The 23198-nt window shown below is 44.6% G+C and overlaps 1 protein-coding gene across 6 annotated transcripts in view; it reads left to right on the top strand.

Moving 5' to 3' along the window:
* Window positions 1-2522: 2522 nt before the first annotated feature.
* The window catches only part of LOC311142925 (acetyl-CoA carboxylase 1-like), a 45753-nt gene continuing 25077 nt past the window's right edge, over window positions 2523-23198 (top strand). Inside the window, exons 1-26 of one of the 6 annotated variants that reach the window (XM_084178676.1) lie at window positions 2523-2666; window positions 3664-3937; window positions 6748-6901; window positions 7000-7138; window positions 7573-7682; window positions 7789-7870; window positions 8008-8106; window positions 8194-8411; window positions 8527-8736; window positions 8836-9006; window positions 11965-12290; window positions 12392-12646; window positions 12741-12968; window positions 13082-13232; window positions 13323-13457; window positions 13603-13749; window positions 14146-14334; window positions 14458-14558; window positions 14672-14760; window positions 16124-16248; window positions 16364-16477; window positions 16583-16696; window positions 17182-17271; window positions 17449-17567; window positions 18704-18727; window positions 21258-21419. In XM_084178676.1, the coding sequence (XP_084034802.1) occupies window positions 3699-3937; window positions 6748-6901; window positions 7000-7138; window positions 7573-7682; window positions 7789-7870; window positions 8008-8106; window positions 8194-8411; window positions 8527-8736; window positions 8836-9006; window positions 11965-12290; window positions 12392-12646; window positions 12741-12968; window positions 13082-13232; window positions 13323-13457; window positions 13603-13749; window positions 14146-14334; window positions 14458-14558; window positions 14672-14760; window positions 16124-16248; window positions 16364-16477; window positions 16583-16696; window positions 17182-17271; window positions 17449-17567; window positions 18704-18727; window positions 21258-21419 (3791 nt within the window). In that variant the 5' untranslated portion in view covers window positions 2523-2666; window positions 3664-3698. The remainder of the gene's footprint in view (window positions 2667-3663; window positions 3938-6747; window positions 6902-6999; window positions 7139-7572; window positions 7683-7788; window positions 7871-8007; window positions 8107-8193; window positions 8412-8526; window positions 8737-8835; window positions 9007-11964; window positions 12291-12391; window positions 12647-12740; window positions 12969-13081; window positions 13233-13322; window positions 13458-13602; window positions 13750-14145; window positions 14335-14457; window positions 14559-14671; window positions 14761-16123; window positions 16249-16363; window positions 16478-16582; window positions 16697-17181; window positions 17272-17448; window positions 17568-18703; window positions 18728-21257; window positions 21420-23198) is intronic. The other 5 variants (XM_084178672.1, XM_084178671.1, XM_084178673.1 and 2 more) reach the window with 5 other exon arrangements.

Here is a 23198-nt window from a genome sequence, read left to right as displayed (position 1 = left end):
CATCTGCCTATCTAACACTTCCACATTTGTAGTGAAAGGTGACAGAGGTAGAGCGGTGTTAGTCCGACCCTGAGACATCCTGAAAATCGGTCTTCTCACAAAATCGTCTGTAGCGTCCGAACGGTTTGGCCTATAAACTATTACGATGGTGTTCTCCGTTTTGTTCTACGACCCCCACAAGCATATTGGGACTCGTCTGAAGTCGGTACAGCCGATCTGCCAACTTCTGTCTGTAGCATCCGAACAGTTTGGGCTAAGGTGAGACTCTCACGAACATGTACACTACTGTTCAAAAGTTTGGGGTCACTTAGAAATGTCCTTGTTTTCCAACATACATGAAATGAGTTTGAATAGGAAATATAGCAAAATGAATAGGAAATGTAGTCACTGACAAGGTTAGAAATAATGATTTTTAATTGAAATAATAATTGTGTCCTTCAAACTTTGTTTTCGTCAAAGAATCCTCCATTTGCAGCAATTACAGCCTTGCAGACCTTTGCCATTCTAGTTGTAAATTTGTTGAGGTAATCTGAAGAGATTTCACCCCATGCTTCCTGAAGCACCTCCCACAAGTTGGATTGGCTTGATGGGCACTTCTTACATACCATACGGTCAAGCTGCTCCCACAACAACTCAATAGGGTTGAGATCCGGTGACTGTGCTGGCCAATCCATTATAGACAGAATACCAGCTGACTGCTTCTTCCCTAAATAGTTCTTGCATAGTTTGGAGCTGTGCTTTGCGTCATTGTCCAGTTACAGGAGGAAATTGGCTCCAATCAAGCGCCGTCCACGGGGTATGGCATGGCGTTGCAAAATGGAGTGATAGCCTTCCTTCTTCAAGATCCCTTTTACCCTTTACAAATCTCCCACTTTACCACCACCAAAGCACCCCCAGACCATCACATTGCCTCCACCATGCTTGACAGATGGCATCAAGCACTCCTCCAGCATAATTTTAATGGACAAAAAAATTGCTTTTCTTTCGAAAACAAGGACATTTCTAAGTGACCCCAAACTTTTGAACAGTAGTGTACATATCGATTGTTTTGCTCTAGGCCACCCACAGGCCTCACAAGACTTGTCTGAAGGTCCCCCGGTACCATTTGAAAAAAGAATGGAAGTATATATGGACACTGTTTAGTGCCAAAAATAAGGGGTTCAATAGAGATATAGGACACACACTTCAGCACAAACTTCCTTTTGATTTCTTTGGGAGACTATCTGTTGTTCCATGTAGTGAATCTGTTATTCAATGCGTTTCTATGGGCTAATAGCAGTAAGGCCAAAGGGGGTTGAGTGAGGAACAACAGAGTCGGAGAAAGTGTCAGTCCCCCGCCAAGCCAAAACCAGTCAGGTTATACTTGACGGACCTGTTTTAAACAAGGACTCATTTCAACCTCTTCCGTCTCCATTGTGAGTCTGCATTGGGATAAATAGCCTATAAATAACAATAAGGAGGCCTATTTATAATCAAAATTCTAACAATCCTGTTAGGCAGATTACAGATTGCTTTAACAGTTTCACTCAGTAACATGATGGGGAACAGGAAAAGGTTACTGATCAAGCAGACAGACAAGGTATTGCAGAGTGTCTGTATGTCACCCAATTGGCGTTATATCTGATCTTACCACATCTCTGGCAGCTCTGGGTAAGTCATTAGGGTCAAGGTTACATGTTTACTGGGGACACAGGGGCCTTTGGCCAGCCAAACTGTGGTGCATCAGCCAGGTGATGGTCCAATGTACAGTTCAGGTTCTGTATAATGAGTAGGACAGTCAGGATTGGGTGTGGGTGGGGATCCAGTTGCAAAAAATGAGTATCCTGTACAGTGTCCTAACTCCCTCATTGTATTTCAATGAGAATCTATAGCTGCTCATTAGGTGCAACAACAACTGTTTTTAATCATTGGGGGACAACTATTGAGATAATGAGAGTCTATTTAACAAAAAGAATCCACCCTACATTAGAGCTTGATTTGTTCTTTAAAAAGAAAAAGAAACACATAACGCCTGTTGTTCTGAAGTAAAAGTAAAAGTTGTCAAAAATATAAATAGTAAAGTAAAGTACGGATACCACAAAAAACGACTTAAGTAGTACTTTAAAGTATTTTTACTTAAGTACTTTACACCACTGCTAAATGGTGTGTATGTTGTTGTGCAATGTCTTGCGCTTGGTATGGTTCCTGGTACATTACACATCATACCCTGTGTTTTTTCTTTTCTTTTTGTTAAATCAGAATAGTCTGGAAACTACTGTATGATCAGAAATGACTGCCAGCCTGCCAGGGAGGATATGCGGTCCAGATCAGGCCATACTGGACCAAACACGTGGGACAGTAGAAAGGTTTTCTTATTGGGCACACCTCCTCCCAGTCAGTTCCAGTTTTGGCTCTTTCTGCCCACCTCGGATATTTTTGCGCAATCCGATTGGCCCTCTGCTGCAACACAGCCAAGGTCAGAGGTGAATGGCCAAAAGTAACCCATCTTCGCATCATACCATTCGCTACTGTCAAATGCGCCTCTCGTAGTCCAAATAGCTCATCATAATGTGTTTTTTGTCATCACCGGTTGGAAAGACATGTCTGAAACCAGAGTGAATTAAATAAATCATCACCGATCTTTTGGGATCAACGATTCAGGATTGCTTGTCGGTTTATTTCACACGGTGAGTACTGAGTACTAACCGTTAGCTTGCTAGCATAGCTAGGTGATAAGCTCATTAGCTAGCTAACTACACTGTTACAGTAACGTTAGCTAGCTAGACAGACCGGTATCTTGCTAGCTAGCTAGCTAGCTGTCTGTACACCTCGCATGCCGTTGTACTAGCTAGCAAGATACCGGTCTGTCTTTCTAGCTAACTAACTGGATAGCCAGTAACTAACTATTTGTGAGACACTGCTCATTGACATCAACCAGGGTTGTATTCAGACTAACGAGTGCTTTTGGATTTATCGGATTATGGTTGGCCATAACGCGACACAACATTGCTAGCATGATTTGATGTAACTTGCTTGTTCGACATATTCGACATAGGATTCCCATCCGATACACAATTTTTGGGCCAGGGTGCGGGGCGATATTTGTTTCCCATCATTATCATTAGAGCCCTGTCGTAAAACATAATTTATTATCATTTTGGGTATGTCTATGTTCAGTGCTGTTCGCTTACGTTTGTCTGCATGGTTGGGCTTGTTTTTCAGGTCCAGCAAGCAGCTAAAACTAATACTGGCAAGGTGTGTCTGTCTTGTTCTGGTTTCTCTGCTCGTGCACAGTTGCAGTTTCAACAAATTATACCCTCTCAAAGACTAATATCAATGCAGACCATGCCTTTCAAACCAGTGGTTTTGGATTGGAGTTTGTTGTATATGTGTGTATATAAATATATTGTAAATATATTACAGTTACAGTAAGCATTTTATATAAGGAGGATGGGGAGGTAATGCCCTCTACCATTCTTTTGCAATGTATTGCAATATGAATGCAGGATCAGCATCATTTTTGTGCAACTCCACTCACTGACGCAATCTGACAAACAGCAGCCAATGCCAGGACAGCCTGGTGTCATCACGCTGTGGCCCTGACTAACTTGAGGACTCAGCCCTATCTCCAGCTTTATAAATACCTGTGGTTTTGACTTCCCTCATCCACTCCTCTCCCTCCAGTGTTCGCAGCCTGCCAACGTGGTGACGGTCCAGCCATGGCACAGCAGGATGCGCCTGCCAATAAGGCTGCTGCCCCGAACCTTGCTGCGCTGCACTCCAACTTCATCATCGGCTCTGTGTCGGAGGAGAACTCTGAGGATGAGATCCTGGGAAAGCCAGACCTGACGCTGGGACTGGAGGAGAAGGAGCGCTCCATATCCCCCACCTCTAGCCTCAGCTCAGAGAACAGCACCTATGAGATGGGCTTTGACCACATCGACGGGCCCCACATGAGGTCAGAACCCAGGCTTTTCTCTCTGGTTTATGTTCCCTGAGCCTCTCTGTTTGTGTTGTGTATCCAGGCTTTGCTTTATCTTGGCCAGGTCGCAGTTGTAAATGAGAACTTGTTCTCAACTGGCTTACCTGGTTAAATAAAGGTGAAATAAAATAAAAAATAACAACCACACAGAGGTGTTTAATCATAGCGTCTATACTGAGGTTACCAGTATCTCAATGCATTATACAAAATGGTACTGCATAGTTTTGATTGCCGCAACAACCTGGCCTCAGTCGTATGGGATGGAGAAACCTCCAATACAGATATGTCTCCATCAGACGAGTCTGGAGGGAATATTCTGAAATGGCAGCAGCAGGAGAACACTTGGTTCAGTTCAGTGCTCTCTCCCTGGCTGGCCCCCCTCGCTTCTCTGCTGTGGGTGGGTGGTGTGTGTGAAAAACATGGCCAGGCCAGCTTCACACCCTGCCTGCTTGCTATAGAGGAGCTGTGTGTTCTAGGAGGACTGCCCTCCCTACTGCTGTCCCATTGCCAACAACCTCAGCTCTGAGCCCTCCCTGGAGCCTGGCCTCACCAGCTCTCCTTTGTATTCAGTGGCTCTTTTTACAGCCACAGGGACTAGGCTGTAGAGAATGGACATTGTGAATGCAGATGTGAATAACTGGCAGATATGGTGCTGGCCAGTAGAATATGGCAACATTCGTACACATACAGTAGGCTTTTCATTTAGAATGGTGTTCAGATTTGTTTCTCAGTCTTTCTTGTTGCAAATTCTGTTTTTTTGTGTGTAGTCGATTCTAGTGAGTTTTGGTTCAACTATATGCCTGCCACAGGTCTGGGCTGTTGTTGTAATTGAATAGTTGTAATAGACTCATGTGAGAGTCAGGCCTACAGTCACTCTAGCAGTAGGGTTTTAGTGTTGTGGTGGGACAGAACACTGACAAAGAAGTAAATATCTGTCTCCAATTCCACCCACAATACTGTTCACCTGTCAGCTAACTCTTTCCACACACCTGGGGCTACTTTCCAAAGCCATGATTGGAAAATAGCAGTGTACAGTACACACTCTTATATTAGGCTGTGGGGCAATCATTTTGTGGCATGATAGAAAGCAAACGATTGAAATGTGCATCAGATATCAAGTTAAATTTAAAGAACTATGCTAAAGGATTTACCTACAGTCTGTATGGGATTAACTGAGTTTGCAGGCTGTTATGATGTGCCATTCTGACAGAGGGGAATGTTTTTGTTGTTTATCCTTTTTTAGCACCTCACATTTCAGTGATTAGTTTCACAGCTCTCTACAGCTGACCTGTTCTGTGTGGTTGGGCTTGAGTATGTGATTGGGAGTGTGAGGATTGATGATGAAACTGGAATTACTGGCAGAGGCAGAGCCCACAGCTCTCTCCCGTAGGACAAGGGGGAGCTCAGCTGAGCTCAGATGACGGGAAGTGCCGTTCTCTGGGAGCTTCCTTCTCTGGGGCTTCATTCAGAGGCCTCTGTCTGTGTCTCTGTAGCATGCCATCATCATGCAACAGTGCAGTGTCAGGCCACAGCAGCCAACCAAACACAGACTGGGGGCTCTGCCTCTGACATGCCCTCCTGGGTGACTGGATCCCTCCTCCCCATCCTCCCACTGGCTCTCTCTGAGGGTGGAACCTAGTTTAGGGGCCCTGTTTTTCCCTCAGAGGAAACGCTTGCAGCTTGTCCTAGCCTATTAACAACATTTCAGGAATGAGCTCCTCCTGTGACTGGTTGGTGATGGTGTGTTGTACCGTTTTAGTTGTGAAAGGTCTAATTGTGTACAGTTCACAGTTCAGAAAAACGAGAGAACATTTTGTCTTCTCCTCAGTGGCAGATATGCCTACTCTCACTTGGAGACAAGGACATTGATTTCAAGTATTTTTTACTGTAGGTAGAGTAGACTGTTTACATTGATCAATTATGGTCCTCTCCCTTTATGTAACCATTAGAGCACCAGTTTTAGCAGTGTCATGATATTAGTAAGCAGTTATGCTTGAGGAGGAAAACATTTCTGCCCTACCCTGGCCAGTGGCCACCACACCAAACACTAATCTAATCACAGTAGCTCTCTTATCATCCCGGCTTTGTATTTTTTTGTGTTAGGTTACACCTACCCAACATTTTCCGGGAATAGGCTAGGCTTATGTTACTGAATGTATCCAGAGTATTTTCTGATTTCCTTATCAACAAATGCAGCAAAAAGTACAGTAAATGTCAAATGCACATAAAATCAACAGTGTAATATTTGGATTCAGTCTTGTCAGGAGAACTGTTGTGTACTCAACTTTGATCTAATCATTTTGCCATTATCTCCAAACTGTTCCCTTTCAATTGCTACCATGGTTATGCTTTTCATATTTCTTCTGTTAGAAACATTTAAATGTAGCCCAGTCAGCCTACAAGGTCGACAAAGATCTCGTTTGGTGTTTTTCCTGGCTGGGGAAGGCTTACGCTTAAATTAGACTTTAAGTGTAAAAAGACACTGCAACAGCGCTCCACACACGTGCTGATTGCATGGCTGGTGTAACATCTCTCATGGATCACAGTTACTGTTTCACCAGCGCTTGTCTTGAGCAACGTGTGCGGTATGCTTAGGCTACGTGTCTAGTGTAGTTTGGCCGTTAGCCTTATGCTTGTTGTGTATGTTGGCTGTAGCATGAACTTTAATTTCTTCTTATTATAGAAGTTATTATGGATGAATGAAAACAATGATATGTTGAAGACAAATGCTGGGTGATTGTGAACCCCCACCAACCTTACACTACGGTGTTCTCTTCATGCTGAAGTAATTTCAGTTCTTCACACAGACCGAGCATGTCTGGGCTGCACCTGGTCAAGCAGGGCCGAGACCGGCGTCGCATGGACCTGCAGAGAGATTTCACCGTGGCCTCCCCCGCCGAGTTTGTTACCCGCTTTGGTGGGAATAAGGTCATCGAGAAGGTAAGGCCTTCTTTAGCTTCTGGGGCCTGGTTTTACCACATTTTTGACATACAGTATTTCAGAGGCTGGTCCCCCACTCACATCTCTTCCCATCTCAGGTCCTCATTGCCAACAACGGCATCGCAGCAGTCAAATGCATGCGCTCCATCCGCCGCTGGGCTTACGAGATGTTCCGCAACGAGCGCGCCATCCGCTTTGTCGTCATGGTAACCCCTGAGGACCTGAAGGCCAACGCAGGTGAGCTTTACATTACGGTATCATCACAACTAGTAACAACAGAGTAACTGTGTGTCTATTCTCTACCCAGCCTCTCTAACTCTGCTTAATGACCCAGAGAGTCAGGACAAAGCTCCAGCCAGCCAATGTGTTTAAACAAGCAGACCCACTAGGCTTCCAGGAATGGACCAGATCAGGCTCTCTGTTGGTTTAGACCTGCACTGCACTGAACAGGCAACCCTGACCTAGTTCAGCAGAAAGGGCTTTGTAGAAAAGAGTGGCTTTCTCAAAATGCTATCATGTGTAAATGGTTTGGCACTGGGGGTGATGTTTAGATGTGATGATAGCAAGCTAATATTGAGAGACGAAAGATGAGATTAAATGTTGGACTGTTATACATGCTATTTTATGGGCAGAGCAGACCTAAATGGTTTTCACCCCACTATCTTCTACAGAGTATATAAAGATGGCCGACCACTATGTGCCTGTGCCAGGAGGGACCAATAACAACAACTACGCCAACGTGGAGCTCATTCTGGACATTGCCAAGCGTATACCTGTGCAGGTACTGCTAGACATCCATTTATTTAGGCCTAGAGTAGACTTTCATATAAATAGTGATTGAACTCTCTTGTAACCTGTATTTGAACTGTTTTTAATGCTTTCTCCAGGCTGTATGGGCTGGGTGGGGCCACGCCTCAGAGAATCCCAAACTGCCAGAGCTGCTCATGAAGAATGGCATTGCCTTCATGGGTAAGACTGTGTTTCCTACTATCTCCTCTCTACTCTGAGTCTCCCAGCCACACACAGAGCCATGGATGCTGCTTTTTGCCCCTCTGTCCTGTGTCTGAGTTGGCCTGTAAGATGTTGTGTTCTGTGCCTACTTCCAGGTCCTCCTAGCCAGGCCATGTGGGCACTAGGGGACAAGATCGCCTCATCCATCGTGGCTCAGACAGCTGGCATCCCAACCCTGCCCTGGAGTGGATCAGGTATGTCTGTGTACCTGTGAATACTCTTGATGGCTTTGAAGTAAGTGTGTTGTCAGAGACTGATCCCATGGTGTGTGTGTGTCTCAGGGCTAACAGTAGAGTGGACAGAGAGTGACCAGAAGAAGAGGATCATCAACGTTCCCCCGGATCTGTATGAGCTGGGTTGCATCTATGATGTGGAGGCAGGACTGAAGGCTGCAGAGGTGGTGGGCTACCCTGTGATGGTGAAGGCCTCGGAGGGAGGTGGAGGAAAGGGCATCCGCAAAGTCAACTGTGCTGATGACTTCCCCAACCTCTTCAGACAGGTGAGGTCCAGTCTAATTCCAGTATCAATATATGGTTATGATGGGCTGAAAGACATGATCAGTATGATTTTGATTCTGACTAACCCCTCATGCTACCCTCTCCTTGGCTACCCAGGTCCAGACAGAAGTTCCGGGCTCACCCATCTTCGTGATGCAGCTGGCCAAACACGCTCGTCACCTGGAGGTTCAGCTCCTGGCCGACCAGTACGGCAATGCCATCTCCCTGTTCGGCAGGGACTGCTCCGTACAGCGGCGACACCAGAAGATCATTGAGGAAGCGCCTGCCACCATCTCCACCTCAGACGTGTTTGAGGACATGGAGAGGGTATGTGTTGAAATTTGAGAGGGACTATGGCCAGATGGACTTGTTAATCTATGGTTAAGTTGCCAGGTTGTGACTATGTGTCTGTTCCTCACTCCTCAGTGTGCAGTGAAGCTTGCTAAGATGGTGGGCTATGTCAGTGCTGGCACAGTGGAGTATCTCTACAGCCAAGATGGCAGCTTCTACTTCCTAGAACTCAACCCTCGTCTGCAGGTAGAACACCCCTGCACTGAGATGGTGGCCGACGTCAACCTGCCTGCTGCACAGCTGCAGGTCAGTTTCAGCAGCAGTGTGTGTGTGTCCAGATCCCATTCAGTCTGTGTCGTACATCTCTGTTGAGTATGCACACCTCTCTGCTCTCGAAGGTGAGTTTCATTCCGGGCCTCTGTCTCCATGGTAACTGGTTAGGTTGGAGTGAGCTAATGTTCAGAAACATGAACAATCCCTCCACCATTGGGGGAGGGATATACTCTCTGTCCACCTCTCTGCAGCATAGACACTATCTAATCTCACTGAACAGGAAGGGACAGACAGACAACAATAGGATACAACAAGCTGTGACTCCTCTGTGACATACACAAAGGTCCAGGGCCCGGTTTCCCAAACTGTGCAGTCAAAAACGTGATTGTCCTGTGTTTTATATATATTTCCACACTGTGGTTGGAATAATACTGTAAAATTGTGAAAATTATCATAATGCCCTTTTAGTGTACGGGCTGTTTTGAAAAGACCGCCTGAAATTTCAGCCTGTTTTAGTGAGATGGAGTTGTGGTCTGCCTGGTGATATCACCCAGGCGGTTGGTTAGTTAATAGACCAATAAGAAAGAGTTCCAAACCTCTCTGCCAATAACAGCTAGTTTTCAGTTTTCCCCTCCCCACTCAGACATCTCCCAGAAGTCCTAGCTAAATTCTTTCTTGAGAAATTGCACTTTGCTAAGAAGCTGGTTTTGTTTGTTTATCTTTGAAAATGTTTATTACAATCACAGTAAGGTACTTAATTGTTACCCAGAAATGATTTGATAATGAGACAAAAACGTCTGCATTGGACCTTTCAGGCTAAATTAATCGTTAGAACCTTCGTAGGAGCATCGCTAAATCTCAGCGCTCTTTCCCAAAATCATCGTCACTAAAGTTGCACTTCATAACGCTTGTTGTTTGCCGACTGTCTCAGACCACTCGTAGAACAGCTAAGTGCGTCATTAGATGTTTTTTTGCCCTTCCGCGTCACTTTATATAAAGATCTCTGCTAAACATAGTTGTTTATCTGTCTATCTGTAACCGCTGATAACTTCAGAACAAAGTTGACAACAAATGCAAAATTCCACCACGATAAACGCCACTGTCTTTACAATTGTTACAAACAAGCGAAGGATAAAAATGCTTCAAATGAAAACCGAGATGACTGCATTAAAAGATAAATACAGTATAGGCTACATGGGCCTATATACACTGAGTGTACAAAACATTAGGAACATCTGCTCTTTCCATGACTGACCAGGTGAAGTCTATGATCCCTTATTGATGTCACCTGTTAAATCCACTTCAATCAGTGTAGATGAAGGGGAGGAGACAGGCTAAAGACAGATTTTTAAGCCTTGAGACATGGATTGTGTATGTGTGCCATTCAGAGGGTGAATGGGCAAGACAACATATTTAAGTGCCTTAGAAAGGGGTTTGGTAGTACATTTACATTTTACATTTACTTCATTTAGCAGACGCTCTTATCCAGAGTGAGTGCATACATTATTATTATTAGTATTTTTTTTTTCATACTGGCCCCCCGTGGGAATCGAACCCGCAACTCAATATTAGGAAGGTGTTCTTAATGTTTTGTACACTCAATGTATTTAAATCATATTGAAATAAATATAATGTCTAATCAATTGAGTTATATTTCGCTACATTCTGTTATTTTTGCCTCAATATATTTCATGATGTGTAACAACGTCTGTGCAATGAATTGTGGAATAATTCTAATGTAAATGAATGGCGAAAGCTGATCTGAAAGCAGTGCTGCTTTTCGTTCGATCCTATCAGTATCGACACATGGTGTAGCACTTAGCAAACTTTCTCTCTGCGTGGTGTTTTGGGAAAAGCATGTTACAACTTCTTCCTTTTTAGGAACGATGCATCGTTAAAACACTAAGTTCCATCGCTATCGCGCCCTGGCCAGGAAGAGTACATAGGATAATTTTTAGTTATTATTATATATATATATTTTTTATATATTTTTTTATTTGTTGGTAGTTTTTACCCCTTTTTCTCTCCAATTTCGTGATATCCAATTGGTAGTTAGTCTTGTCCCATCGCTGCAACTCCCCTATAGACTCAGGAGAAGTGAAGGTTGAGAGCCATGCATCCTTGGAAACACGACCCGGCCAAGCCGCACTGCTTCTTGACACACTGCTCGCTGAACCCGGAAGCCAGCCGCACCAATGTGTCGGAGGAAACACCGTCCCGCTGGTGACCGAAGTCACCTTGCAGGCGCCCGGCCCGCCACAAGGAGTCGCTAGAGTGCGATGGGACAAGGAAATCACAGCCACCCAAACCCTCCCCTGACCCGGACGACGCTGGGCTAACTGTGCGCAGCCTCATGGGTCTTCCGGTCACGGCCAGCTGTGACACAGCTTCGATGCAGTGCCTTAGACCGCTGCACCACTCTGGAGGCCCAGGAGAAAGTTCTAAGTGAAAAATATATTGTTTAATTCAAGACCCAATGTTCCTCTATAGTCAGCCAATTAAAACCCTAGCTACCGGTTGTTTGTGTTTTGGGGGGTGTATATAGCTAAAATATATTTTCCTTTATTATTTTCCCCTAACCTTACCATCCCTCCCCTAATTGGAGTAAACTAATGGACAACAGCACTTAGTCTTCCTTTTCCAGTTTATACATACTATATACATTTTACTGACACAATGTATTTTACAATAGTTATCTTTGTTTGTTTTTAATCCCATCCTTAAAAACAAACAAAATATATTATTATTCAGTATTGCCAGGAAATGAAAGGAAAAATCCCCTTTTGATTAAACTGTTAATAATTATCATGATGTTAGTGAAGATTCAAGCTTTGAATGGTAAATGGAGCCGATTTAGCACATACTTGACTTCAATTATAATTTTCACTTCTTTAACTTTGGACCAGAAGTGTATTAGTGAATTGTATGATTCCTTTAAAGACTTATTAGTTTAACATGAACTACAGACAGTAACTGTTTCTTCTTCCTCAGATTTCCATGGGGATCCCCCTGCACCGTATCAAGGACATCAGATTGATGTATGGGGTCCAGCCCTGGGGAGACTCTATGATTGACTTTGAGGGTCTGTCCACGGCCCCCTCCCCACGGGGACACGTCATCGCTGCCCGCATCACCAGTGAGAACCCTGATGAGGGTTTCAAGCCGAGCTCAGGCACGGTGCAGGAGCTGAACTTCCGCAGTAACAAGAACGTGTGGGGATACTTCAGTGTGGCAGCGGCCGGGGGCCTGCATGAGTTTGCCGACTCCCAGTTTGGCCACTGCTTCTCCTGGGGAGAGAACCGAGAGGAGGCCATCTCGTGAGCACACACACTAGAAAAAAATAATGTAAAGTTAATTGTGTTTGTTGTCAGTAACACCCAATGATGTATGGTAACACCTCTCCTGTGTGTGTGTTCAGTAATATGGTGGTGGCCCTGAAGGAGCTGTCGATCAGAGGAGACTTCAGGACCACAGTGGAGTACCTCATCAAGCTGCTGGAGACGGAGAGCTTCCAGCACAACACCATCGACACAGGCTGGCTGGACAGACTCATCTCAGAGAAGATGCAGGCGGAGCGTCCTGACACCATGCTGGGCATAGTGAGCGGGGCTCTCCACGTGGCTGACGTCAACCTGAGGAACAGTGTCTCCAACTTCCTGCACTCTCTAGAAAGGTCAACACTATTTTAAGCATTAAAGAACACACACACACACACACACACACACAGAGAGAAACACCATCTCCCCCTCCTCTCTCCCCCTCTACAGAGGCCAGGTGCTGCCCGCGCACACTCTTCTCAACACAGTGGATGTGGAGTTGATCTATGAGGGTACTAAGTATTGTCTGAAGGTGACACGTCAGTCCCCCAACTCCTATGTGGTCATCATGAACAACACCTCAGCAGAGGTGGACGTCCATCGCCTCAGCGACGGGGGCCTGTTGCTCTCCTACGACGGCAGCAGCTACACCACCTACATGAAGGAGGAGGTGGACAGGTAGGATGGATGGATAGAAAGAATACATTCTTTATTAAAAGGAATATTGAGGGGTTTGCTTGGAGTTGATTTGGAATTGGGCAATCGACTGAAAGAGATTCTTCCCCCCCCAGGTACCGTATCACCATTGGGAACAAGACGTGTGTGTTTGAAAAGGAGAATGACCCGTCGCTGCTTCGCTCACTCTCAGCAGGGAAACTCATCCAGTACACCGTGGAGGACGGGGGGCACGTGTTCTCTGGCCAGTGTTACGCTGAGATAGAGGTGTGTGTGAGATATAGTTGTATAGTTAAGATGAGGTTTACATTAATAGAGTGAACATGCATGTAAATCGTGTGTGTAACTCTGTGTCAGGTGATGAAGATGGTGATGACTCTGACTGCGGTGGAGTCGGGCTGTATCCACTATGTGAAGAGGGCTGGTGCCGTGCTGGAGCCTGGCTGTGTCATCGCCAAGCTGCAGCTAGATGACCCTAGCAGAGTCCAACAGGTCAGTAAAGGAGGGTGTGTCTGACACTGGGGAATTTAGCAATATTAGACTAAATATGCTCCTTGTATTTTGTACTGGAAACATGGAAAGCTATACAGTACGTTTGATGTGAGACTAAAAGTATGTTGTAATGTGTGTGTCTCAGGCGGAGCTGTACTACGGGGCCCTGCCCATCATCCAGGCGGTGGCGTTGAGAGGAGAGAAGCTCCACAGGGTCTTCCACAGCACACTGGACCACCTGGTGCACATCATGAATGGCTTCTGCCTGCCTGAACTCTTTTTCGGTGGAAAGGTAAGAGTGGTCCACTACTACACACAAAAATGTCAAAACAAAAGATGGCAGTATTCTGGGTCTAAGGCACTGCATCGCGGTGCTAGCTGTGCCACTAGAGATCCTGGTTCGAATCCAGGCTCTGTCGTAGCCGGCCGCGACCGGGAGACCCATGGGGCGGCGCACAATTGGCCCAGTGTCATCCAGGGTAGGGGAGGGAATGGCCGGCAGGGATGTAGCTCAGTTGGTAGAGTATGGCGTTTGCAACGCCAGGGTTGTGGGTTCGATTCCCACGCGGGGCCAGTATGAAAAATAAAAATAATGTATGCACTCACTAACTGTAAGTCGCTCTGGATAAGAGCGTCTGCTAAATGACTAAAATGTAATGTAAAAATGTAATGTGTTGTGCTTCCCCAGCTAAAGGAGTGGGTGGAGAGGCTGATGAAGACTCTTCGGGACCCCTCCCTGCCTCTGTTGGAGCTGCAGGACATCATGACCAGTGTGTCAGGCCGGATCCCCCTCGCTGTAGAGAAGTGCATCAAGAAGGAGATGGCGCAGTATGCCAGCAACATTACCTCTGTGCTCTGCCAGTTCCCCAGCCAGCAGGTACACACACTCACACACGCTGTATTATTCAGGTTATTGTATTATTTATGGTTATATGGAGTTGTTGATTTGCAGAGTTCATTAGGAATACACATGACTGATTTTTCCTGTTCTTTCTTCCAGATTGCCAACATCCTGGACAGTCATGCTGCCACTCTGAACAGGAAGTCAGAAAGAGAGGTGTTCTTCATGAACACTCAGAGCATCGTACAGCTGGTGCAAAGGTGTGTCCTGCTCTCAGCTTCAGGGCTTTGAATGACCTGATGATACCTAGCTACCCATATGCACACAAACATGCTCTCTGTCACTGACCATGCCATTTTGTCTCTGTTCCCAGGTACCGCAGTGGCATCCGCGGTCACATGAAGGCCGTGGTGATGGACCTGCTTAGACAGTACCTCAAAGTAGAGGTCCAGTTCCAGAATGGTGAGGAACATTAGACTCTACTGCTAACATTAACAGGCTATGTTAAGCAATGGGTTTTCCTGGGTTGGTATAGCAAGCAAGCAAGTTTATTTATTTAGCACAATTCATACATCGAAGCAATTCAATGTGCTTTACAAAGATGTTTATCAAAAATAATGAAAACATAATAATAATAAAAATACAAAAAATAAAATAACATATAGATTTAAAATTTAAAAAATAGGAAGCTATGAGGCTAAACAGTGTGGTTAAGTTTCGACACAGTCGTAGGCACGTGAAAAGAGAAGTGTTTTTAACCTGGATTTTAAAATGGATAAGTTTGGGGCACATCTAAGATCTTCTGGTAGTTTATTCCAGTTGTGTACAGCATAAGTGCTAAACGCAGCTTCTCCATGTTTAGTCTGGGCTCTACTAGCTGACCTGTGTTCATGGATCTAAGAGCCCTGCTCGGTTTATATTCTTCAAACATATCAGACATGGTCCTAAACCATTCATAGATTTATAAACTAAAAGCACCACTTTGAAATCAATTCTGTAACTGACTGGAAGCCAATGTAAAGATTTAAGAACCGGAGTGATGTGCTCCGTTCTCTTGGTCCTGGTTAACATTCTAGCAGCTGCATTCTGAATGTGCTGCAGCTGTTTTACAGTCTTTTTCGGGAGTCCTGTTAAGAGGCCATTACAGTAGTCAACCCTACTAGAGATAAAAGCATGGATGAGCTTCTCTTGATCTTTTTGGGACACCAAGCCTTTGATTCTGGCTATATTTTTTAGATGATAGAATGCTGTTTTGGTGACCGCTTTGATATGGCTGTTAAATGTGAGGTCTGAGTCTATCAGAACACCAAGATTACGCACTTGATCACTGGTTTTAAGGACCCGAGAATCCAGCTCTTTACTAATACTTGTTCTTTTATTTTTGTTGCCAAACACAATAATCTCATTTTAATCTTGGTTTAATTGTAGACAATTTTGGTTCATCCAGGTATTTATGTGCTCTATACAGTGACACAGAGAGTCTATTGAGCTGTTGTCATACGGTTCGAGAGCCATATATATTTGAGTATCATCAGCATAGCTGTGGTAGTTAATAATGTTGTTCTGTAAAATTCAAAAGGGGAAATGGCCTTTGCTTTTTAGCCCTGCAGGTATTTTATTTAAGAATAGGATTCAAAGGTCTTCTCTCAGGACTGCAGTTGCTCTATTTGTCCACATGAGGGTATTGTTACACAACAAACATTTCATTTGCACCTTCCTTTGAGCGCCGGTTGATTTGATTTCTCCCCTGAATCCTGTATACTGTGTGTGTGTGTGTGTGTGTGTGTGTGTGTGTGTGTGTGTGTGTGTGTGTGTGTGATTCCAGGACACTACGACAAGTGTGTGTTCACACTGCGTGAGGAGAACAAGGGAGACATGGCCAACGTGTTAAACTACATCTTCTCGCACGCCCAGGTCACTAAGAAGAACCTCCTGGTCACCATGCTCATTGTAAGTCCTTCCCTCTTTATAAATACATTTGTTATGTGTGTTTGACAGAGTAGACTGTGTGTGTTTTCTTGCCTGTGTTTAAGACCAGAGTTGACTGTGTTCTCCCTGTGTGTAGGACCAGCTGTGTGGTCGTGACCCCACCCTGACTGACGAGCTGATGGCCATTCTGACGGAGTTCACCCAGCTCAGCAAGACCACCAACGCCAAGGTGGCACTGCGCGCCCGCCAGGTCCGCACGCATCACTTCCTGTCTCTCTAAATGGTCTCTCCCTGTTTTTGTGATTGGTCAGGGTTAGAGTTGTCATCTTCTCACTCCCCTCTGTCTTCTCCTCAGGTGCTGATTGCATCTCACCTCCCCTCCTACGAGCTCCGCCACAACCAGGTGGAGTCCATCTTCCTCTCTGCCATCGACATGTATGGACACCAGTTCTGCATCGAGAACCTGCAGGTAGGGACCATGGCCGTTGTTGACTTTTTACTGCCATTGCTGAAGGCCATTCAGACACTCAAAGTGTTTCAAATCAAATTCTATTAGTCACATACACATATTTAGCAGATGTTATTGCGGGTGTAGCGAAATGCTTGTGTTCTTAGCTCCAACAGTGCAGTAGTATCTAACAATTCACAACAATACACACAAATCTAAAAGTAAAAGAATGGAATTAAGAAATATATAAATATTAGGGCAAGCAATGTCGGAGTGGCATTGACTAAAATACAGTAGAATAGAATACAGTATATACATATGAGATGAGTAAAGCAGTATGTAAACATTATTAAATTGGCCAGTGTTTCCATGTCTATGTATATAGGGCAGCAGCCTCTAAGGTGCAGGGTTGAGTAACCTGGGTGGTAGCCGGCTAGTGATGGCTATTTGACAGTGGAATGAGGTCTACGGCATTTTAATGATTCTGAATTCTCTCTCCTTTGTAGAAACTGATCCTGTCCGAGACGTCCATCTTTGATGTGCTGCCTAACTTCTTCTACCACAGTAACCAGGTGGTCAGGATGGCTGCTCTGGAGGTGAGAGGAAGGAGACAGTGTTTTTTTGCATTCAAAGTCACAATAGCTGGTTGCCCAGGGAATTGAACAGTATTTGCCACTGAACTAAGAGTGACATTTCATGGGATTAAAGGTAACGATACTCTGCTGTATCCAGATCTCTACCCTGTTTTAACTCCCTTGTGTTCCCCATCCCAGGTGTACGTACGTAGAGCCTACATCGCCTACGAGCTCAACAGCGTGCAACACAGACAGCTGAAGGACAACACCTGCATCGTAGAGTTCCAGTTCATGCTGCCTACCTCCCACCCCAACAGGTACACACACACACACACTCTGCAGCCCAGTCCCCTGCCCTGCATGGTACCGTGGAGGAGATGTGGTGTTGCTCCTATATATACTGATCTAGGGCCAGTTGTTATTCTAAGCTGAGGATGGTTAATAGTAGGACTAGAGTAGGGAGACTTGATCTACAGTCAGATGTCTTATTAGGGGAAGGGGATGGTTCTATAAGAGAGATGAGAGCTAACAGAGACAAGAGTCTGTAAGGTCCTGAATAAGGAGAGGACTGTCTTTCACCATCTCCGAAACGGTCCAGTTCTCATCCCTGGTGATATGGTTATTTTATCCCCACTCCACTGTTAACCCCCTGAAAAATGCTCCTCATGTGCAAAAGCAGGTATTCTGTGAGAGTATAAATACTTTCCCTAGTTTACCAAGAATGTGTGAGTGGAAACTAACTAGTCTCCTGTCAGCAAAAGTCCCACTTTTGTTGCTCTCTCTGGTCTGTCCTCTGGATGACTGCAAGATTCAACAGTAACCCAGTGATGCTGAGACTTTGATTTTTCACTTTAAAATGCATGTCTAACAAACACCATTGATTGCAAAGTTAAAGAAACCATTGACTGCTGTGCTCAGATTGTTGCATGCACCTGGTTTATCCCACTTTAAAATGTTTAACCCATTTGCATTAACCAGGCATGATTGGCTTCCTCATTGGAACAATGCATGCATGTCCCCCACCTCAGGAATGAACCAATAGTCTCTGACCAAAGAATAGGCCTCTAGGAAGGCATAGGACTATTGTTGCATTGTTGGAGGCACAGTCATAGAGTACACTGTGCGTTTTTGAGACAATACATGTGACGTATGACAGTGCCCTAAGGTGTCACATTGATGTCTTGTTATAAAAGGGACATGCTCTTTTGACACTTTTGTAATACATTGTTAGTTCATGAAGCCCTTGAGAAGTCAACAATAGGGCCTACCTCATGAGAAATGTTGATTTATTAGGTTGTCAAGAGTAACAAAATGTACCATATGAGACGCCAAAAAATCAAATTCATAATATGTAGTCTCAAACTTCTATTATTCACAAACACTTCTCTGACTGCTTCCTCCTACTGATGTCTGCCTAACTAACCAGTCAGTAATCAATGTTGTTTGATTGCAGAGGGAACATCCCAACTCTAAACAGGTATAGTACACCTTCTTATTGCAACCAATATGTAGACCTGTAGAAGCTGTAGACTAGAAAGCAGCATAGTCAAACAATCATCTGCAGGGAAATGTAACTGAAAGCCGTAATGCCTGCAACCTTTAGAATTGATTTCAATTGTAAATCATCAACCATCCTAAAGTGTATGTTGTGGCAAGACATGATAACATTGGGCATTGGAAATGTTTGGCTATGCTGCTTGTTCCGTTAAGTATTACAAGTTATCCCATAAATGAATCGGATTTTTTAAAATTGGAGCTGTATCTGGTCATGGGTGATCCATTAAATGAATGGCAACAGCATGCCATAATGCAGCATACTGGGAAGACGTGTCTGTCTGTCTGACTATCTGTATATTTCTGTCGGTGTATTGTAGGTGTGTACAGTGCATTCAGAAAGTATTCAGACCCCTTGACCTTTTCTACATTTTGTTACGTTACAGCTTTATTCTAAAATGGATTAAATTGTTTTTTTTCCTCTCATCAATCTACACACAAAACCCCATAATGACAAAGCAAAAACTGGTTTTTAGAAAATTTTGCACACGTATAAAAAACAAAAAACGGAAATATCACATTTACATAAGTATTCAGACCCTTTACTCAGTACTTTGTTGAAGCACCTTTGGCAGCAGTTAGTGCCTCTAGTCTTCTTGGGTAGGAATCTACAACCTTGGCACACCTGTATTTGGGGAGTTTCTCCCATTCTTCTCTGCAGATCCTCTCAAGATCTGTCAGGTTGAATGGGGAGCGTTGCTGCACAGCTATTTTCAGGTCTCTCCAGAGATGTTGGATCGGGTTCCAGTCCGGGCTCTGGCTGGGCCACTCAAGGACATTCAGAGACTTGTCCCGAAGCCACTCCTGTGTTGTCTTGGCTGTGTGCTTAGGGTCGCTGTCCTGTTGGAAGGTGAACCTTCGCCCCAGTCTGAGGTCCTGAGCGCTCTGGAGCAGGTTTTCATCAAGGATCTCTCTGTACTTTGCTCTGTTCATCTTTCCCTCGATCCTTGCTAGTCTCCCAGTCCCTGCCGCTGAAAAACACCCCCACAGAATGATGCTGCCACCACCATGCTTCACCATAGGGATGGTGACAGGTTTCCTGCAGATGTGACGCTTGGCATTCAGGCCGAAGAGTTCAATATTGGTTTCATCAGACCAGAGAATCTTGTTTCTCATGGTCTGAGAGTCCTTTAGGTGCCTTTTGGCAAACTCCAAGTGGGCTGTCATGTGCCTTTTACTGAGGAGTGGCTTCCATCTGGCCACTTTACCATAAAGGCCTGATTGGTGGAGTGCTGCAGAGATGGTTGTCCTTCTGGAAGGTTTTCTTATCTCCACAGAGGAACTCTGGAGCTCTGTCAGAGTGACCATCGGGTTCTTGGTCACCTCCCTGACCAAGGCCCTTCTCCCCAGATTGCTCAGTTTAGCCGGGCGGCCAGCTCTAGGAAGAGTCTTGGTGGTTCCAAACTTCTTCCATTTAAGAATGATGGAGGCCACTGTGTTCTTGGGGACCTTCAAAGGCTGCAGGCATTTTTTGGTATCCTTCCCCAGATCTGTGCCTCGACACAATCCTGTCTCGGAGCTCGATGGACAATTCCTTCGACCTCATGGCTTGGTTTTTAGCTCTGACATGCACTGTCAACTGTGGGACCTTATATAGACAGGTGTATGCCTTTCCAAATCATGTCTAATCAATTGAATTTACCAGAGGTGGACTCCAATCAAGTTGTAGAAACATCTCAAGGATGATCAATGGAAACAGGATGCACCTGAGCTCAATTTCTAGTCTCATAGCGAGGGTCTGAATACTCATGTAAATAAGGTATTTATGTTTTTTTATTTTCAATAGATGCGCAAAAATTTCTAAAAACCTGTTTTCAGTTTGTCATTATGGGATATTGTGTGTAGATTGATGAGGAAAGCATTTCATTTTATCCATTTTAGAATAAGGCTGTAACGTAACAATATGTGGAAAAAGGGAAGGGAGGGGTCTGAATACTTTCCGAATGCACCGTATACATACTGTATGTCTATATTGTGCTTCTCTGGAAATGGGGAGTCAAAGTGGCGCAGTGGTCTAAGGCACTGCATCGCAGTGCTAGCTGTGCCGCTAGAGATCCTGGTTCGAATCCAGGCTCTGTCGTAGCCGGCCGCGACCGGGAGACCCATGGGGCGGCGCACAATTGGCCCAGCGTCGTCCAGGGTAGGGGAGGGAATGGCTGGCAGGGATGTAGCTCAGTTGGTAGAGCATGGCGTTTGCAACGCCAGGGTTGTGGGTTCGATTCCCACGGGGGGCCAGTATGAAAAAATTATAATGTATGCACTCACTAACTGTAAGTCGCTCTGAATAAGAGCGTCTGCTAAATGACTAAAATGTAATGTAAAATGTAAAAGATGTAGGTTACTATATAATATTCTGTAACAATATTCTCAAATATTTCTGTGTGAAATGTCCTGTTTTGCATTGTGCTAGTTGTGTTCTGAATGTGCTGCTTGCTGCTGTCCTGTCCTCTCAGGAGACTGTCTTCCCAGCCCCTGCCCCGTCTTCGGACTCGGGACATTAAGCCTGTGTCTGTGGACAGTAACAAACAGGATCCTAAAGCACAGGATGATAAAACAAAGGATGATGCTAAAACAGAGGAGAATAAACCTCCAGATACAGATTACTCTGTGGACAGGTTGGGGCCCATAGAGACTCTAGGCTATATAACATTCTGTGAGCTAACTCAATGGGCTATCTTCTGGGCCTCTCTAAAAGAGGACTTGGCCTCTGTGTGGACGGGAGAGGAGGACCTCTGAATACTAAAAATACCTGGGGAAACTGGGTCTTTCTACTATTTTTGGCCGAGGGAAAATGTACAATGCTTCCATGTTCACTAACATTATACAGATATGTGCTCTTCTTTCACATAATCTACCTCTTAGCATTTCCAGTTGAAGTCGGAAGTTTACATACACTTAGGTTGGAGTCATTAAAACTAATTTTTCAACCACTCCACAAATGTATTGTTAACAAACTATAGTTTTCGCTAGTCGGTTAGGACATCTACTTTGTGCATGACACAAGTAATCTTTCCAACAATTGTTTACAGACAGATTATTTCACTTATAATTCACTGTATCACAATTCCAGTGGGTCAGAAGTTTACATACACTTAGTTGACTGTGCATTTAAACAGCTTGGAAAATTCCAGAAAATGATGTCATGGCTTTAGAAGCTTCTGGTAGACTAATTGATATCATTTGAGTCAATTGGAGGTGTACCTGTGGATGTATTTCAAGGCCTTCCTTCAAACTCAGTGCCTCTTTGCTTGACATCATGGGAAAATCAAAATAAATCAAGCCAAGACCTCAGAAAAAAAATTGTAGATCTCCACAAGTCTGGTTCATCCTTGGGAGCAATTTCCAAACGCCTGAAGGTACCACGTTCATCTGTACAAACAATAGTACGCAAGTCTAAACACCATGGGACAACGCAGCCGTCATACCGCTCAGGAAGGAAACGCGTTCTGTCTCCTAGAGATGAACAAAAAGTGCAAATCAATCCCAGAACAACAGCAAAGGACCTTTTGAAGATGCTGGAGGAAACAGGTACAAAAGTATCTATATCCACAGTAAAACAAGTCCTATATCGACGTCACCTGAAAGGCCGCTCAGCAAGGAAGAAGCCACTGCTCCAAAACCGCCATAAAAAAGCCAGACTACGGTTTGCAACTGCACATGGGGACAAATATTGTACTTTTTGGGGAAATGTCCTCTGGTCTGATGAAACAAAAATAGAACTGTTTGGCCATAATGACCATCGTTATGTTTGGAGGAAAAAGGGAGTAGCTTGCAAGCCGAAGAACACCATCCCAACCGTGAAGCACGGGGGTGGCAGCATCATGCTGTGGGGGTGCTTTGCTGCATGAGGGACTGGTGCACTTCACAAAATAGATGGCATCATGAGGAAGGAAAATTATGTGGATATATTGAAGCAACATCTCAAGACATCAGCCAGGAAGTTAAAGTTTGGTTGTAAATGGGTCTTTCAAATGGACAATGACCCTAAGCATACTTCCAAAGTTGTGGCAAAATGGCTTAAGGACAACAAAGTCAAGGTAATGGAGTGGCCATCACAAAGCCCTGACCTCAATCCTATAGAAAATGTGTGAGCAGAACTGAAAAAGCGTGTGTGAGCAAGGATGTCTACAAACCTGACTCAGTTACACCAGCTCTGTCAGGAGGAATGGGCCAAAATTCACCCAACTTATTGTGGGAAGCTTGTGGAAGGCTCCCCGAAACGTTTGACCCAAGTTAAACAATTTACAGGCAATGCTACCAAATACTAATTGAGTGTATGTAAACTTCTGACCCACTGGGAATGTGGTTAAATAAATAAAAGCTGAAATAAATAATTCTCCCTACTATTATACTGACATTTCACATTCTTAAAATAAAGTGGTGATCCTAACTGA

Source organism: Coregonus lavaretus (genome assembly GCF_964263955.1).
Source record: "Coregonus lavaretus genome assembly, chromosome: 15".
Lineage (NCBI taxonomy): Eukaryota > Metazoa > Chordata > Actinopteri > Salmoniformes > Salmonidae > Coregonus > Coregonus lavaretus.
This window is presented reverse-complemented; position numbering and strand designations above follow the sequence as displayed.